The 17,687-nt window shown below is 30.4% G+C and overlaps 1 protein-coding gene across 4 annotated transcripts in view; it reads left to right on the forward strand.

Moving 5' to 3' along the window:
• LOC143244275 (serine/threonine-protein kinase unc-51-like) overlaps window positions 1-17,687 on the forward strand; it is a 144,169-nt gene that overhangs the window by 82,345 nt on the left and 44,137 nt on the right. For all 4 annotated transcript variants that reach the window (XR_013025006.1, XM_076488632.1, XM_076488631.1 and 1 more), the window contains exons 15-19: window positions 2,339-2,690; window positions 3,158-3,239; window positions 7,841-8,065; window positions 8,447-8,566; window positions 16,502-16,659. Coding sequence is in view for 3 of the 4 variants with exons in the window: in XM_076488632.1 (XP_076344747.1) it covers window positions 2,339-2,690; window positions 3,158-3,239; window positions 7,841-8,065; window positions 8,447-8,566; window positions 16,502-16,659 (937 nt within the window). In the remaining variant the exon portion in view is untranslated. The remainder of the gene's footprint in view (window positions 1-2,338; window positions 2,691-3,157; window positions 3,240-7,840; window positions 8,066-8,446; window positions 8,567-16,501; window positions 16,660-17,687) is intronic.

A 17,687-nucleotide genomic window follows, 5' to 3' on the forward strand; every position in this document is an offset into this window, starting at 1 on the left:
ACTGAAATGTATTTAGATTTTAAAGAATAAGAAAGTTTGAGCAAACTAAAGACTCGACCAACTTTCATGAAATCTTGGTTTAAATGAATGTGATAGCCTTTTTATAGATTAAAATGGCTGAGAAAATTGCAAAGGGGACATTCTAAGTTGTCAATTGGTTGTTCACATGTCATATACTGAAATAAAAGTATATAAGTGTCTGTTTCAAAAAATGGAAAGAGTTACACAGAGACACCATGTTTGATTTCGTACATGAGCCATATCTCAGTAAAATAAAAAGATGTGAAGTTTTTATTTTATATTTTAGCTTGTTAATATTAGTAATGTGAGTTCCTAATTTATACAAAAGTATAGACTTAGTATTTTGACACCATAAAGATCTAATTTTAAACAGTGCTGCATTCAACATACCATGTCATTCACTAATATATATATTTAGATGTGTTGTGTTAATATTCACTTTTAAATTAAGAAACTAATTGGAATATAACATTAAAGTCTGAATTATAATCTAGAATTTGATTCAAACTTACTGACATAAATTTGTAATAGTAGTTCAGTAAAATTATAAATGCAAGTCAACAAATGTGATGACATGGTCTTTGACCCATAAGCCATTGCAAAAGTATTAAAAGTTAGTAGTACCCAAATTTATTAATATTAAATGAGTATAAAGACGTTACATAGCTTGTCAAATGAACTGAGCCCATGTTGAGAGAGTTAATTGATAGTTTTAATTGAAATTCATTGTCCATAATTCTCCATACTACCTAGTACTAAAGTCTAGTCATTGGTAGCAGATTTGCTATATCTCAATAAAGCTGTATTCTCAGCATCATTAACTAAGTAATTGCCAACCTTTTATGTTTCTGCTATCATCTTATGTTCAGCTTTCAATTGAGATATGTACGATTTCACTTGCAATTAGGTAGAGAAGATCGAAACATCATGATGGTCAGCAGTGGGAGGAGTAGACAAGAACAGTTTGAAAGCAAGTAGAAGCATAATATTGAACTTGGTTTGCTTCACAGTGTCTACCAAAGTGGTTATAAAACAGTTCCTGAATACCACTATGTGTAATTTGGAGACTTTTATACTTCTTGTGCTTGGCTGTTAAGTTCATGATGCACTGGCAGATTTCAGTCACCTTACCACTTCAAATCATTTTTTGCAGCTCCAGTTGTAAAAGACTGTGGGAAATGCTTTCTTTTAACCAAAAAAAGTCAAGAAAATTTAAGTTCAAGTTAAGAAAAAAACAGATTTGGATAATTTTTTTTCAACAAAAATGTCCTCCACTGGCTTTTGAGGGCCCTGTTAAAAACTTTGACACTAATTGAAAGGATGGAAAATACACAAGTATGGCCTTGTACTACTATACATTCAGTGATGAAATTGTGTCCTTAAACCTGAAAAACTGCTGTTTTGTAAATTCAGTTGCCTATTAACCCAACATGAATATACAATTTAAATGTGTAGGGATGTTTTGTTTATGGAGATGTAATGGGGGTCAAAGTTAACATTTAAAGACTTGCATGCATATACATCATTAAAAATAATTTCAAATTTTTTATGATATTCTAATTTGGTTAAAACAAGTATTTCTATCATCAAGTTTTAATATTTTAGCTTTTGTTGTTATTTCTTCATGCTTGAAACTCGTTTTTGGTGAGATTTAAGGTTTAATATTGTTAAATCATTCATTATTATCAGGTCATGGAGGTTGATTAGACAACTGTTGCAACAGCTGCTTCTGAAATTTGAAAATTTAATAGTTTTATATTATTCATTAATATCAGGTCCTGTAGAAAGATTATACAAATATTCAAACAACTTCTGTAGAGATATGAAAGTACAATGTTGTGAAATAAATCATTATTACCATGTGTTGGAGGTTACTTATACAACTTTTGCAAAAGCTGCTCAAAGATATAAATCTTATAATTTAAATGTTTTTGGACATATAGTAAATTTTAAGCCATGAGCTAACATATACATTTTGGTATACTCTAATCCTAGTTGATACATAAGTAAATTTTCTTTTAATGTTTAATTTATAGTAAAGAAACATGTGGAAAATATAAAACAAACTCGTATGAGAAGCCTGTATATGTAAAATTGTAAATATCTTATATTAAAGAAATTACTAGAAACTGGTATGCCACATTTACTAACATTTTTTGATTAGATTTTCTTCATATATATTCTTGAACTAATAAGTTAGTTTCTGGTAGTTATATACAAACTCTGTTTTAAGCTTAGTTTATATTTACTATTAGTTTGAAATAATACCAATGAATGTTTTCATAATAACCTTTTATTTCTTTGTTTTATGTTTTAGCTTCCTACCAAGACCTGTGTCATCAATCTCCCCCCCAGTGAAAAAACTAACAACTCTTGCCCCTTCAGTTAAGACAGCAAATGTCTTTCTACCTAGTCGACCACCTACAACGCTTCGCCTACCTTCCACTACTACCTCTGTGGCACCAACTGATAATTATAATACACCAAGCAAACCTTCTCACCCATCTGAACCTATCCCAGTCCCATCACAAAGGGATGCTTATCAGAAGATTAAGAGAAGTCTTGAAGAAACATTGAATGGTTTGAAGGGCTTCCAAACAGAAGATGCATCATCAGGAATCCAAACTCTCAGATTTTCACCTTTGTCCCCTCAAGTTCATTCCCCCAAGGTATGAAAAAACCTTAATTCAATGTTCAAAACCAAAGTTTTTTTTCCAGTTCTACAAGGTGTGATATGACTAATTCCATGTTAAAACCTAATTTCTTTTTCAATACCACAAAGTATAAAATTACTGTAATTTGGTATTAGAAGTAAATCTAATTGAGTGTTAAAAATTTGAAATTAATTTCAGTGTTAAAAACTAAATATATATTTATATTACAACAAGAGCCTCTCAGTGTCTTAGTGGTAAGTTTGAAGACTTTCATACTTGTGGTTGACAGTGATATGTTGCATGGATAGTAATAAGTTTGTTAGAGTAGATTTGGAAAAAAACAACAACACAATTTAAATGCTGAGTATTGAAGTCTAAATACATTCAATTATATAATACTAATACAATACAATTGTTAAAATGAGTGCTACTAAGAGCTACTAAAAACTTTTATTAGCAGAAAAATTTCTGTATCTCAATAGGAAGAAACAACTGATGCATCAGTGAGATATGAAAACAATTCTTCTGGTCTGATGGATGTGACAACAATTCCAGCACCATCTGGTAAGCGAGATGTAGTATAAGTTAAGTTGTGAATTAATAGATCACTTAGATATCTTTTAATTATTCAAATATATGTTTTGAAAACTATTTTTTTTATGAAAGTTACTGATAACTGTGTAATCTTTTTTTAACAGTTACAAGTAAATTTTTTTTTATTAAACATAACATTGAAATCCCTCAAAAATATATTGCTTTTTTGTTTCACATACTAAACATGAATGCTTATACCATGTAAAAAAATTTAAACTAACTTTTTTCTTTTCATATCTTATTAAAATTCTCTTGTAGAAATTAAAATGTGAACGATATGTAGTAACTTGAGAGTAACCAGGTTAGGTTCAAATAACAAAGTAATAATTGCAACTCATGAAAATTAACGAGGTACAAAGCAGGTTGGTGTACTTAAAAAATTATTACAAGCAATACTTAAAGGAATGAGCTATGTGAGCAGTTAGCATGATAGATTATGAATTTTAAGAATCCATGGTTTCTATTCTGTCCACCGCAAACTGTGTTCCGTGTATAAAGGTCATAGAAGCATATAATAGTGATGGTTAAATTCCACCATTCATTTAGAATACCTAAAGAGATGGCAGTGGGTGTTTGTTGAGTAGCTGCATTCATTCTAGACTGTCAATTCAAATTTAGATGGCTTGTGCAAATAGTTATTGTTCAGCTTGGTTGGAGTATTGAAAACAAACAAAAATTAAAGGGTGTATGCATACAAAATTTTCTAGTGTGACTAATGTAGATAAGATATTCCTTTGTACCTGACTTATAAGATAATGCTAGAATTTTACTTTAATGGTACATGTGTGTACACACATTTTTTCATTTTAATTTTGCAATTTAATAATTAGCTATTTTCACCTTTTGGCTTTTTAACATATATACATATTATGTTTTCAGTCCTTAATGCTTGTCAGCTCTGACCATTCTAATTTTACTTGTAGTATTGTACGGTTATGGGGAAAAAAAGTTGAAATTATATCTTTCAACTTTCATACTTTGTTTTCAAACCCAATCATGCAGTTATTAGGTTTAGCTAAATATATATGCACATTTGTAGAAGTAAAGACAGGTTGGACTTAAGCAAGAATTGCACATTTTCCACAATGTAGGTGACACATTTTTCTCCAAGTTGGCCATTTGGACTCATATTTTACTCATTTCTTTTCCAACACTGATGTTGGGGTATTCAACTCTTTATTGTTAATTCTCCATTTTTGACTCTGGTGTTCAGGTCTTAGTTTATTTCATGGTCTGAGACTGAAATTTTATCAGGTACTCTGCTGAAATATAATTTGGAATGAAGGTTGATGAACTAGTTAGCTGATAGATGGGATAAGCAGTTAGTAGCTAATTTTTTTGTTACTATTAACATGGCTGGGGTTATTAGTGGAGAGTGTTCATTTTCCTCGATCATAAGAATGTTTTGATATGTTATGATCACATCAAAGGTGAAAATATGCTTCTCCTGTGAGACTTTTCCATCTTAAAAGCATGTGCCTGTGGAGAGCTGTGCAGTTGACTTATCTTTTTCTTATAATTATTAACTGTAACCACTTAAATTGTGTTGTCATGGAAACATCCTTACAGCTGCCAATCCCGGGTTTGCCTTCTTTTGCAGGTTAGCTAGTTACATGATCAAGTTGTTGTTGGGGTCATCCACTTTGATCTTTGAACTTCTTGCTATAACTTACCCTTTTGTCTATTGGGTTGAATATTTATCACAACTCATCCACAACTTTGTTTTTGGCATAAAATTCCTTTTCTGTAAAATGCTTTGAAGCCTCAAGTTTTGGACCATTTAACTTAGTATTTGATTTTGATTTTTTTTTTATCACTGAGTCCATCTTTTCCAGAAATTTGTTGCTGTTGTTCATATCAATTATTTTGAATGTGAATGGGCTTGGCAGTTTTACTTCACTACTGTTGATTCGCAGCTACAAAAACAATGGTCAACAATTAGTATATTCACTGAAAAGTGGCTGATGTGTTAAATATTATATTTGGAAGCTGTTTAGAAAACTTCTTATGGTATGTCAGTGCAACTAGAAATAATGCTACCTTTGTGATTTTCAGAAACTAATTTCTGTTGCCAAAAAATAAAGTTGTGTCAGCTGATAACCTAGAAAGTTGTGGCTCAGAATCTTTTTCAGAGGATACTAGTGTGCACAATACCACATCCAGGAGATGACTTTTTCTAGCAATCTCTACCTCCTGTAGACTACAAAAATTGCTAGTAGTTTCCTCTTATGTTTTATACTATATTAAATATAACCAATAGAAAGCCAAAGCTTTGATCTTATCATATGATGTATTGTATTACATTGTTTTCTGTACAGAAAATGGTCTATTTTACTTTCAGTTCAAACTTTATTCCTATGGGGAAACACATTGAAGACCTTAGCTGAATGGTCAGAAAATAGTGATAGTTAAAGAACATTGTCTACTTTTGGTGTGTTGTTATTCTTTTTAGTGTGGTGTATTGTTTAATCAAATATTTGTTGCAGTAATACCATTTGTTTAAAAAAGTTGACAGTTGACATGAAAAAGACACAATTAAGGGCTTCTTGTTTTTGATATGTATTCCTTTTGTATGTTATTATAAAAGTAACTAAAATTCAAAAATGTGAAACTTTTAGATTAGGTTATGCTAAATAAAGAATAACAATAATAAAAATTTTTATGAGTTGTGCTTGTTAGCAACTCATGTTCCCTGTACATTATGCAATTCCAAGTGATTTGCCACTTGGGTAGTGAGAATATTAGATATGGTTCAAAGGGACATATCACAATAAAATTTAAGTAGAAACAGATGTGTACTGTTACAAATTTAAAGCTATTTAGAATAAATAAATATAGTTTTATGTTAATATGTGAAGTTCTTCTAGAAAGAAAAGAAGTGGAATTTAGATTTTTTGTGTGGTTATGAGGTAGGCCAAATTAACTAATCTTTTATAAGGTTAAGGTGGAGAAAATAATTGATAAAATATGAAGTTTTACTGAAGAAAAAACACTTCAGATCTACTTAGGAAGTTTTTAGAGATGATAAATTTTAAATTTAAGAAGTTTTACATGAAGAAAATTTTTTTTAATTCTAAGGTGAAAATCACTCTGCCCTCAGAATAGTCGACACTGACTCCATATGTCTACAGAAAAATTATTAGGAATGATACTTCATCACAAACTGGTTTTTTTGTTTGTTAAAGGCTTAAAGCTTACTGAAAGTGTGTGAGAAATGTTGTGAAGATACACTTGTCATATTAGAAGTCGTGGTATGGAAACTATAGAGGTCAGTTTTGGGTTACAAACTTGGCTGATTTGGTTGAGCCCCATTGTGAGAAAGTTAATGCTAAACAGTCTGTGTGATGTTTTAAATTAAAACATTCACTCTTTAATTTTAAACTATGAAATAAGATATAAATGCTCATGGGATTGATTATTTGAAACATATTTCTTAAAATTACAAATTATAAGTCAGCATTTACTTTTGAGATTTAGCAGTTTCAAACATAAATGTACTACATAGAATCTGTGCTGTCTGTGCTGGAATTTAATAACAGTTCACAAACAAATGTTAACATGTATATATATGGATTATTTTAAATTTGTAGCAATATATTTGTGTGTGTTTGAATATTATCAAGCTTGACAATCATAATACGTTTCTCATAACGAAATCTACAATAGTAGCAAATTGACAAATAATGACTTACAAGCATAATAAAGAAGACAGAACAATGTTCTGTTGAAATATAGAGTATTTTCACTGAAATAAAATCACATTTTTATCATTAAGTTATTTGCCAATTTATTATTACATTTGTGTAATGTGCTTCTATACACATTTAAAAATTAACATTTTACAGCATATAAGATGCAGCCATATTTTAGCAGATAAAAACATTTGAAAACATCAGGAAAAACATTTTAGTGTATCAAAGCATTCAATGCTTACTCCAAAGAACATCAATCAAAAAAACATGAAATCTGCATATTAAGAAAAACTTCACTGAAAATATACATCCAACATATTAAATCAAATTTGCATAACAAGAGCAAGGAGATGTAAGTAGTAGATTATTTTTCAAATGACAAACATTTGATTGGTGATTGTTGTGGGTATTGGTCTTCATAGCAAGTAAACTGTACTGCCCTGACATGGCAGTAAATAAAAGACGGGTATCTTTTGGATGTGAGCAGTTTAAGAACTTACATGTTGCAAATAGGAACTGTAGTAGAAATTAGTATTCACAGGAACTTACAAATACTCACTGTTTAGCACTGGAGAACCAGGTGAACTGTTCAGCTTGGGGTATTATTATCTTCTATAAATTCACACATATATTTACGAATTTTTTTCATTAATTATAAGTCTAATCATTTAGTTTTAAATATAGTTTTATATTTTAATCTGCAGCTGTCAATGGAAAGTCTAGTTATAATATAACTCAAAGGGGTAGAAACTGAGAGATTTATTTTATTTAACGTCAAATATTAGATGCAGAGTGATGTTTAGAGACTTGTGTTTTTCAGGAAAAATCTTGCTGTAAAATATGATATGTTGTTAAATTGTGGTCGATTAATGCTTTCAGACGTTGCTGATTTATCATATGCTGGTGGTGAGGCAGCTCAAGGAGCCATAGGGAGACAGGAATTACATAGACCTGAACACCCAATGGAGAACTTTTTGATTGCTATGGAAAAGGTGGACTTTTGTGGCAACTTCAACAGTTACTTTTTGCAACAAATAGGATTAGCCTTCGGCAAAGGAAATGAATGCTATGTACATAGTCATTCTTCCCAGAAGTCTGTGTCTGGTAAATTAAACCTTAGTTACATATATAAAATTCTTATATAACTTGCACTTCTTATTAAGCATTTTTTAGTATAGAACAACTATTTGAAAATTGTCTGACTTTTCACACTCTTTCCAACATCAGTCTCCTTGTTTTGCAGTGTATGACTGCTGTACATCCAAGCTATAGGAATTAAGAATGTTAAAGATTGGTATAACTCCATTTTAGTTTACAAAGTATTAAAATATCTTATATCTTGTTAAATTATGAAAATAAATACTAAAGAAAGTAAGAAACATGTGATAAGAGATCCTTAGTGTGTGTTGAATCAGAGGAAAGAGTTCATTAGATGACAACATCTTAAAAAGGTACTGTTTGCAAAAGAAGTTATTTTTAAAATAGAAGACGTGAATAGCCAGGCTGAAGGAATGAAACAAGAAGAGTTTTCTCTACATCGATCTGGAAGCTCAGGACAATTGGAACAAACACTGAATTATGGAAGAGAGGACAGAGAACCTTATGGTGAGTTGTGTTCTTTAGTTTGAACAGTCAACATGTAAATTTAAGAAAAATGTCATTTGATGGCTGTATCCACAAATACAGTTAAGATGTGTTTAAGCTTAATTGTTGCCTGCACTATTTTTCTGACTATAAAGTAATCAATTGTAATTTATAAATTTACTTCTTGCTGCCAGCAAAAGTAAATAGTTTTTAGCAAAAAAAAAAACTGTTAATGTGATTTAGAAAACAGAAATACAATAAACAGAGATGCTCAGTAAGGTAAGGCATACTTGATCATGCCTAAAGAAATTGTGAAGTTTTTCATTCCAGTTAATTTAAGGTCTTACCAAGGACCAGTGATGAACAGAGCCTCCAAGTAAATAACTTATTTCTTCGTAAGTTGAGGTCATAAGTGTAAAATAAACTATAAATTTTCTTATTTTATGTTTTGTAATTTTTTTAACTAAGATTATATACATATACATTATGAATGCTGCATTAAATATAATACATTGTCAAAGAATTAAACACTTCAATAATTATGATCCTAATAGTACATAGCACATGAATGTGCATCACCAAAAGTATATTTTTTGTAAAGGCCCAACACTTCAAAACCACACAATAGAGAGTATTTCAAAAGCTATGATAGGTTCCTAGCTAGTTTTCCCGAAAAATAACATGTATGACAAGTTTTAATAATTTTGTCCTGTGTCTTGTTGATGCCTAAATGACCACACATGCAAAGTTCATAGGCAACTTTTAATATTTGAAAATGATATGTGTTGGGAACAATGATTTGGTAAACTATAGTCTACTCCTCTGAAGCTGGCACGTCTTGGTCATCTTTATTTCCTCATGAGCACACCGTTTTTGAAAAAAATGACCATCTGGAAGTTTCTCTAGTTGATCTTTTGGGAGTGCATATTTAAAAAGTGAAGAGATTTGAAGACTTTTCTTGTTCAGCAGTTAGTTTACTTTCTATCACATAAAAATTTACCAGTTGAAGCAGATCCCTCATGTCTATCATTGTCACTGACCAAAGAATCGCCAATAGAACAGTCGTTCACAAGATCCCTGTCAGATAAAAAAAAAAAAAAAATGTCCGAGACATATCTATAATATTGTCCTTTGAATGCATGTTTGTATTTTGTTTTGGGCTTTATTTCTTAGCCTGAGCTTAAATCATAGCACATAAAGGAAATGCATTAGGATTTTTCCTATCAACAGTACCATCCTTAGATAAAACAGTGAGTGATCACCTCACTAAACATTTTAGGTTTGGCAACAGTTTTTTCTCATATCTAAATCACTTCCAAACAATTATAATACCCCCTTATTTGGCAGAGTAGGTCTTACTCCAACCACAATTGATCCCAAAACTAGGCCTGATGCAAAATAAATGTTATGAAGAGGAGCATTAACAAAGCCACCCTCAATTTCCTAAGCAGTAACAGAATTACCAATGGCAGAATTCGAATCTAAGTGCAATATACCTTTTAACAACAATGACTGGTTTACCCCAGTATCACATAGAATATGTATGGGTATGAGACTGTTTGTCAAAGACATGGAATCAACAAACGTAAAAGTTTTAAAATCTTACCTGACTACATCAGCCTATACATTTGTGGCCAAATTAACAACATTGGATGATCTGGTGAAACTACATCCACATTTGAACATGAATGCACTGAGTATTGCCTCCTTTCATCTTTCAAACACCAGCAATTGGACATGATCAGGTTTTTTATAGAAATGGCAGACAGGCCTTTATGGTTTTGATGAAATTTTATCCTGACTGTAAGAAGTTTCAAATTAGTAGAGCTGGATTTTTCAGAAGAATCCTCAATTTTAGTGGATTGAATACATACAGGTTTTTGCTAAGAGGGCAGAACTTTATTTTTATAAAGAGTGATTTTATGTGTTAAAGTGTAACCATCAGAAAGAGTAGCTGCTTCATGTAGTGTTTAAACTTTCTTTTCATCCAAGTAAGTTCTTAGATCATTAACATACACAGCTTTAAACTCCTCAGTTAGACATAGTTGTCTTACTATGTCAGAAGACAAACCATATATACAACAACCACAACTATATACAAACAAATGGTCTTAGCATGGGAACCCAGTAACATCAGTTCTAGTCAATATTTTTATGACACAAGTTCAAACACAAGCAGTTAACACAGCATTACATCCACCACTATACTGGTACAGATATGTAGATGACACAATTGCGAGATTCTCATCTACAGAACACACACTTAATTTTTTCAATCACATTAACTCTATACATCCCAACATTAACTTCACGTGTAAACAGGAAGAAAGCAATCAAATATCATTTCTTAACCTCAAACTTACAAGAACCGATACACAATTTAAAACAGAAATCCACCAAAAATCATCCATACTGGACTATACATTCCTTGGGACTCAGCACATGAAACAAAACAAAAACTCAACATATTAAGAAACCAAATAAACACAGCCTTTGCTCACCAGATAAAATTAATGATGAATTAGACAAAATGAAACAATACTTCAGCATCAATAAATTTCCTCCACAAACAGTAAAAAACATCACACACACACACACACACACACACACACACACACACACACACACACACACACACACACACACCTAGACAAAAAGCAAAATCAACTAACAAAAGTAAATATATCCCACAAATTAAAAAAATATGAAACAAAATACTGCTGCATACCATATATTCCGTGACATCAGCAGAAAAAATAATCAACATTTGGCAAAAACTAGTAAAAAAATTTGTCATTCCAGTTAAAACCAAATTTATTCAATAACCAGGCACAAAACTAAGGTCCATACTATGTAAAAACTATACTGACAAACACCACACCAACATTATTTACAAAATACAATATGATAACTGCCACGACTTCTATATTGGAGAAACAAGTAGAAAAATGGAAACCAGATTCAAAGAACACACAGTCATCTTCACACATTTTCAAACACTGCAAATCAAACACAACATAACCATAGAAAACACCCAAATACTAAATAAAGAAACAAACATAAACAAATGCAAAATTAAAGAAGCCTTACTTATACAATAACTTGCCCAAAATAAACCAATACAAAGGAACACCTTTATACCTATATTAGTAAATATAATCTAACATCTAAGCACACCCTCTACATTCCTACACTTAGTTACACAATCCCCCTTCAAACATGTGGTCAGCTATTGGTCAGTTACCTCTTTCTTTCTTTGTGAACCTGACAATGACTGAAGAAGGTCGAAACTTTGTTTGCTACTCTACATAGAGTTTTCTCTACCCATACCAGCTGTTTTTACGTAAATATTTTTCTCTACAAGTGGGTTTTCTCATCATCGAGAATACTGGCGTTCACATACACACATCCATTGTTGATTCCTAAACTCCAGAACCTTCTACAACTTCAGAATATAGGTGGGAATTTTGCAATATAGGTTTAAAAGTATAACTACATATGTTTTTAAATTTTTATTTAACTTAAAGATTAATATTAAAATAAATGTATAATAATAAATCTGTGGCAGCATTGAATCATTTTGATGCACTGAGTTGCATATGACTGAAGAGTACAATCTGAACACTTTTCCAATGCAGTACTTCCCATAAAGAAATCCTTTTTTTAAATTTGTTTTAGTGAAGTGTGAATACTACAATTAGTAATTATTAGTAGAGACAAGCTGCCTCTAGGGTGGCATTTCTGTTAATATATGTAACTTGTGTGAATCTCTAGCTATTAGTAGTCTCACTTGTCACTTTTATGATAAAATTGTTTTAACTTCATACATTTTTCACATTCTTAATTTGTTAATTTCAAATTAAGAAGCAGAGGCTAATAAAAATACTAAATATCAAGTACTTGTGATTTTTCTATTTGAAACATTTTTAAAGTATTCCATCTAATGAGCTGTGATATCTTAATTTTTTTCTATGAAAATCAGTGTTGATCATCAGTTTCTTGAACATTTTTTTAAAAATAATTTTCTTTTCAACAATCACAAATTGTGAAGTTTAAAGAATCTATACCTGGTCCTTATAATATTTCTAGAAGAGCTTTTCACCCCTCTACTATGACAACTTACAATGCAAGTAGGTTTGCAACTCTCTTGAAAGTTCTTTTTAAAAATGAAAGTAATTGATGAAAGTTTTAAATTTGTCTTGCACAATCCTAAAATTATATAGTTTTAATTTCTTAATTTTATAAGAAAATAATTAAAAGTCCACAATCTATCCTGTTATGAGAATTGTGACATTTCTTCTCTAGGTCTTCTTTTTTCTGTAATTTATTTACCACCCCTCCCAGAAGGACTTACTACATACTATGTTATAGATATTGCTCATGCAATGCAATATTTTTATATCTTTCAAACGTATTTGTTTACAGAGCCACAAACTTGAAAACCATACCCACTTGCCATACCCACCTGTCACATCCTTTCTATCACAAAAATGTATCAACAATTCTCTTTGATGCTTTATATTATATTATTTATAACCAACAAAAAGCTCAAGTTTTGATCCATCAAGTGGTATATTATACTACGTTGTTTTTGTACAGACTATGGTCTGTTTTATTTTGTCATTTAGTTTGAAATATTTCCTCATGGGAGTGACATTGATGAGGCTATGTTAATTTTTAAGGCCCTTATTGAACAGTTAGGCAACCAAAAAAATATTATGATGGTTATAGGATATTGTTTTGCATATTGTTATTTTGTGTTCTTATTGCAATATTTGAATAAAACATTTATTGTAGTAGTAACATCAATATAAAGAAGTTGGTTTAAGTTTCATTGACAGTTGGCAACAAAACAAGGAGATCCAGAAAATATTATTTTATGTTTTATGTATTTATTCTTTATTTACTGTTTTTAAATTAACTAAAATATGAAACTTGTTAAACTAGATGAGGTAAGATAATGACAAAAGAACTAAAAGTTATTCACAAATTATGTGTGCAAGCAGTTTGTTTATTATATCTTTCATTCAGTGTGGTAACTCAAACTGCATGTCTACCAAAGGATTTATAACTAATTTGATGGAATTATCAGTTAGACATGGTTCAGAAGTCAGTAGAATAATTGATGTATGCTATTGTGAGCTTTAATTTATTCAGGATAAACAACTCTGTTTTTTTATTATAATGTGCAGTCATTTTAGATATAAAAAAGTAATTTAAAGTTATTTTGTAATTTTTTATGGTGATTACAAGGTCAAAGAAACTGACTGACTGCATAATTATGGTTAATAAAATAACAGATAAATATAAAGTTTTTTCCAGAAAATAAATGATTGGAGTTTATTTATGTGGTTTTAGAGATTACACAAATGCAACTTAAAAATTTTCATTTGGAGAAAAGTGTTTTTAATTTTATCACAAAAATCATGTGCTATACGGTAAAGTGAACACTGCAATTCCATGTATTTGTGGACAAATGATTAGCAAAAATACTGAATTAATTTTTTGATTTGTAATGTGTATTGAAAGTTTGCCAGATTTTGTGAAGATTAAGTACATATAAAGTTGTATTATGTATACCATCATGATCACATTGTGATTATAGTGTCATTTGAAATACATAAGCCTGTTGCAAAAGAATTAATAAGAAGGTAGTTTATTATAAGAAATATATTTTGTAATAAGAAATATCCTTGTGTGTATTTTATCTCAAGTGCATAGAACTTAAAATAAAATTTAAGGACAACAAAAGCCCTGTTTTGTTTGACATATTGTTTAGGCAGAATAGTCATGATGAAACTCAATTAAATTGACAGCAGTTACCTGTTGTAGAAACTCAAGTATAGAAGATAGAAGACAATGTTTTAAAAGACCTTTGTCTTTTGTCTTCAGGTTCTGAAGACGAAAGGTGGGAGACTTTCAAAACATTGCCCTCTATGCTTGTGTTTCTAAAACTGACAGTTGCCAATCATTCAACTTAGTTTTATCAAAGGACCTGTTAGTTTATCTAGGCTTTCTAACTACTAAATGTTAAAAAGTCAACTTTGTCATTAGACATCTATTTAGCTTTCCTTTAAATTCCTTAAATCCATGGTCCTCCAATTCCAAAGATCAACAGCTCTGTTAGAAAAATAAAATTGTCTCAGCTGAAGATGACTCTTACTCTGCTGAAATTCATGTGTGTCTTCTAGTGTTACCATTCTTATCATTAAGTACAAAATAGAGATGATATATCAATACTTTCAGTTCCATTAACAATCCTAAACAATTCAGTCAGGTTCTGACTTCTTTTTTTAAGAGAAAACAATTTCAAAAATCTTAGTTTCTCCTCTTATGACAGAATTCCCACTCCAGATGTCATGTCAGTAGTTTTATTTGCACCTCTTCTAACAGTTCAGTTCTTCTTAAGGTAAGAAGCCCAAGACTGAACACAATGTTCCAAGTAAAACCTAACTAGTGGCCTATATAATGAAATTGTAATCTTTCTTAGACTTGTATGAAATATTTTTGAACATACAATCTAAAATTTTTTTTGCTTTTCCACTAGCAACAGCTTAAGAGACTGATCAACCAGAACATCAAGATATTTTCTTTAAAATTGTTAAGTAGTTCTCATCACAATTATGCTTATAATTTTAATTGTAACTAGTAACAAAAATTGTTGAGATAAAAGGAAGGAAAAAGATCAGACACTAGAGAACATTTGGAATGGGAGGAAAATCTTCATTACCTATTCATGGATGGATGCATATATATATGCTAGAGGGAGTAGTAGTGTTTTGGTGTGCATGCTGGTCATAGACAAACTGTGGTTTGTGAGTTGCAGCTGGTGGATTAAAAGAAAGAAAGATAATCAGTGTTTTTGTGGCCTGTTTTCTAGACTTCAAGGAAGGTTAGCCAAAATTTAGACTGAGTTTTGTCAATGTCAATGGGTTATCTCATGAAATGTACAGCTGCCACTTTTAACTGGACAGTCCCTACATAGGGATCCATCCACACTTACTGATAACTTGTATACAGTAACTTAATATCTTGCATTTATTATTAAAAGCAGACTGCCATATATTCCTACAATTCATAAAATAATCTGTGTCATTTTTTAAAGTACCAACATTCTTCTGACAACCAGTAACATTCTTTCATTTATGTTATGTGTCTGTGTATGTTCATTTATCATTGGTGTTAACAGCTTGGACTAACTCTATGGTATGGGTTAAAATGAGCAAACCAGTAAGCTCAGGTAAGGACCAGTAAAATTACACATTACAAGGCTTGTTTGTGCTTTATTTTTAATTGTCCTGCAACTGCTTTATTTGATTTCATTGTATGTTCTGTGACAAAATTTGGTTTGCCTTTCAAAGTCTTAAGATTATTTCCACATTTATATCTTGTTGCTTATTGTCACTTTATATTTTTCTTTGTCCTTATCCATTTTAGTTTCATTTATGCATCAAAATAATTTTGCATTTCAAAAAAGTTTCCACCTAAAAGTTTTTCAGTTGATTTTTTTATACTGATGTGATCCTCTCATTTCAAATTTTATAAGCTAAATGGGTGAAGCTCGTAAATTTACAATTTCATATACCCACCCTTTCTTTCATAAACAAATCAGTTTATGTACAGTACATTCTAATGTTCTCATCTTTCTTTGCCTGTTGTATGACTAGCAATCTATTGAAATGAAATACAATTTTCATCAGATTTGTTGAACATCATAATTTTTGTGTATTACTTTGATAAATACCTTAGCTGTGTAAACTAAGCTTTACTTACAATATGATAATGTAAAAATATATTTAATTGTTATGAATTATATATATATAAGCTAATAAATATACAACTGCACATCTTTTTTTTGTACTTTTATAAATACCTATTTTGCAGCATATGCTTGTTTATAACTTCCTTTGTTTGTATATTCATAAAGAAGAATGTAAAATGTATCTTTCTTTTTAGGAGTTAAAAAAAGGACACTTTCTAGTCATCCTGAAAAAATGCGTCGTTATTCAACTGGTGGTTATGAAGGTTTTGAAGACTATCCCATGGAGTCAGCAAACACAGAAGAACCAGAGATGTTACTAGGGCCAGAATTTCAGGAAGATACAATATTGGAGGTTTGTTCTTAAAGATGTTTTCCTTTTGTGGTATGAAATGTGTTCTCAGGTCTACAGGTATGGAAATAGACATGTATAATATTATATTGTATATAATTTTCTTGTTTATTAATTTTGTAGTGTTTTCACATTTCAGAGCTAAAATTCCCCCAAACAAATTCTGTGAAAATGGTACATTTGTGCTATTTATATTTTTCCCACTTCTATTCATTGAATATTTTTCAACATCATATGAAAGAAATAAATATTTTTCATTATATTTCATCATAAATGTTAAATTTATTGAAATTGAATCTCTTATTGTAACTTCCCGTTATTTACTTTTAGAGTAACAAGTTAAGTTTTTACTATTTAATCACTTTGATTGATTAGAAATTAACCTTTAGTTTTTAATATATAAAATTAAAGTGACCCAGTAGTAAAAACTTCTCTCACTGTGAACTTGGTCAATTTGATGTAGATTTTGACCTTGAGTTTTTATATTGTAACTTGTAATAAGATTTATGTATGTTTCCAAAATTTTGCAAGCTTTCAATAAGCATTGAGTATTTTCTACACAAAAAAATTATAAATCTTAATGAACTATTTTGTCTCAACTTTCAATATATAGTCAATGTTGACTGCTCCAAAAGCAAAGTGATTTTCATCCTAAGATTCAAAATACTTTTCTTCATCTGAAAATTGTCAGATGTTATTTGCATAATCTCTAAAACGTTTTGAATAAATTCCACACTTTTTTTGCAGTAAAACTATATCCTATCTGTTGTTTTCTTTACTCTGACTCTACACAAAGCTGGTCAGTTTGACCAACCTTGCAACCACAAAAAAGTGAAATAAATCTGAATTGCTTTTTTCTTTATAAAATGACTTTATTGTAACATAAAACTTTTATTGTCCTTTGAATCATGTTCAGTGAATTTTTACACCACAAAAATAGTAAATAACTTATGAAATGTGTAGCTCACAATTCAGTATTGAATTATGTAATGCAAGTGCTGTATGTGAGCATACATGGTTAAAAATTTATT

The sequence above is a fragment of the Tachypleus tridentatus genome, chromosome 2 (assembly GCF_004210375.1).
Source record: "Tachypleus tridentatus isolate NWPU-2018 chromosome 2, ASM421037v1, whole genome shotgun sequence".
NCBI classification, from domain to species: Eukaryota; Metazoa; Arthropoda; class Merostomata; order Xiphosura; family Limulidae; genus Tachypleus; species Tachypleus tridentatus.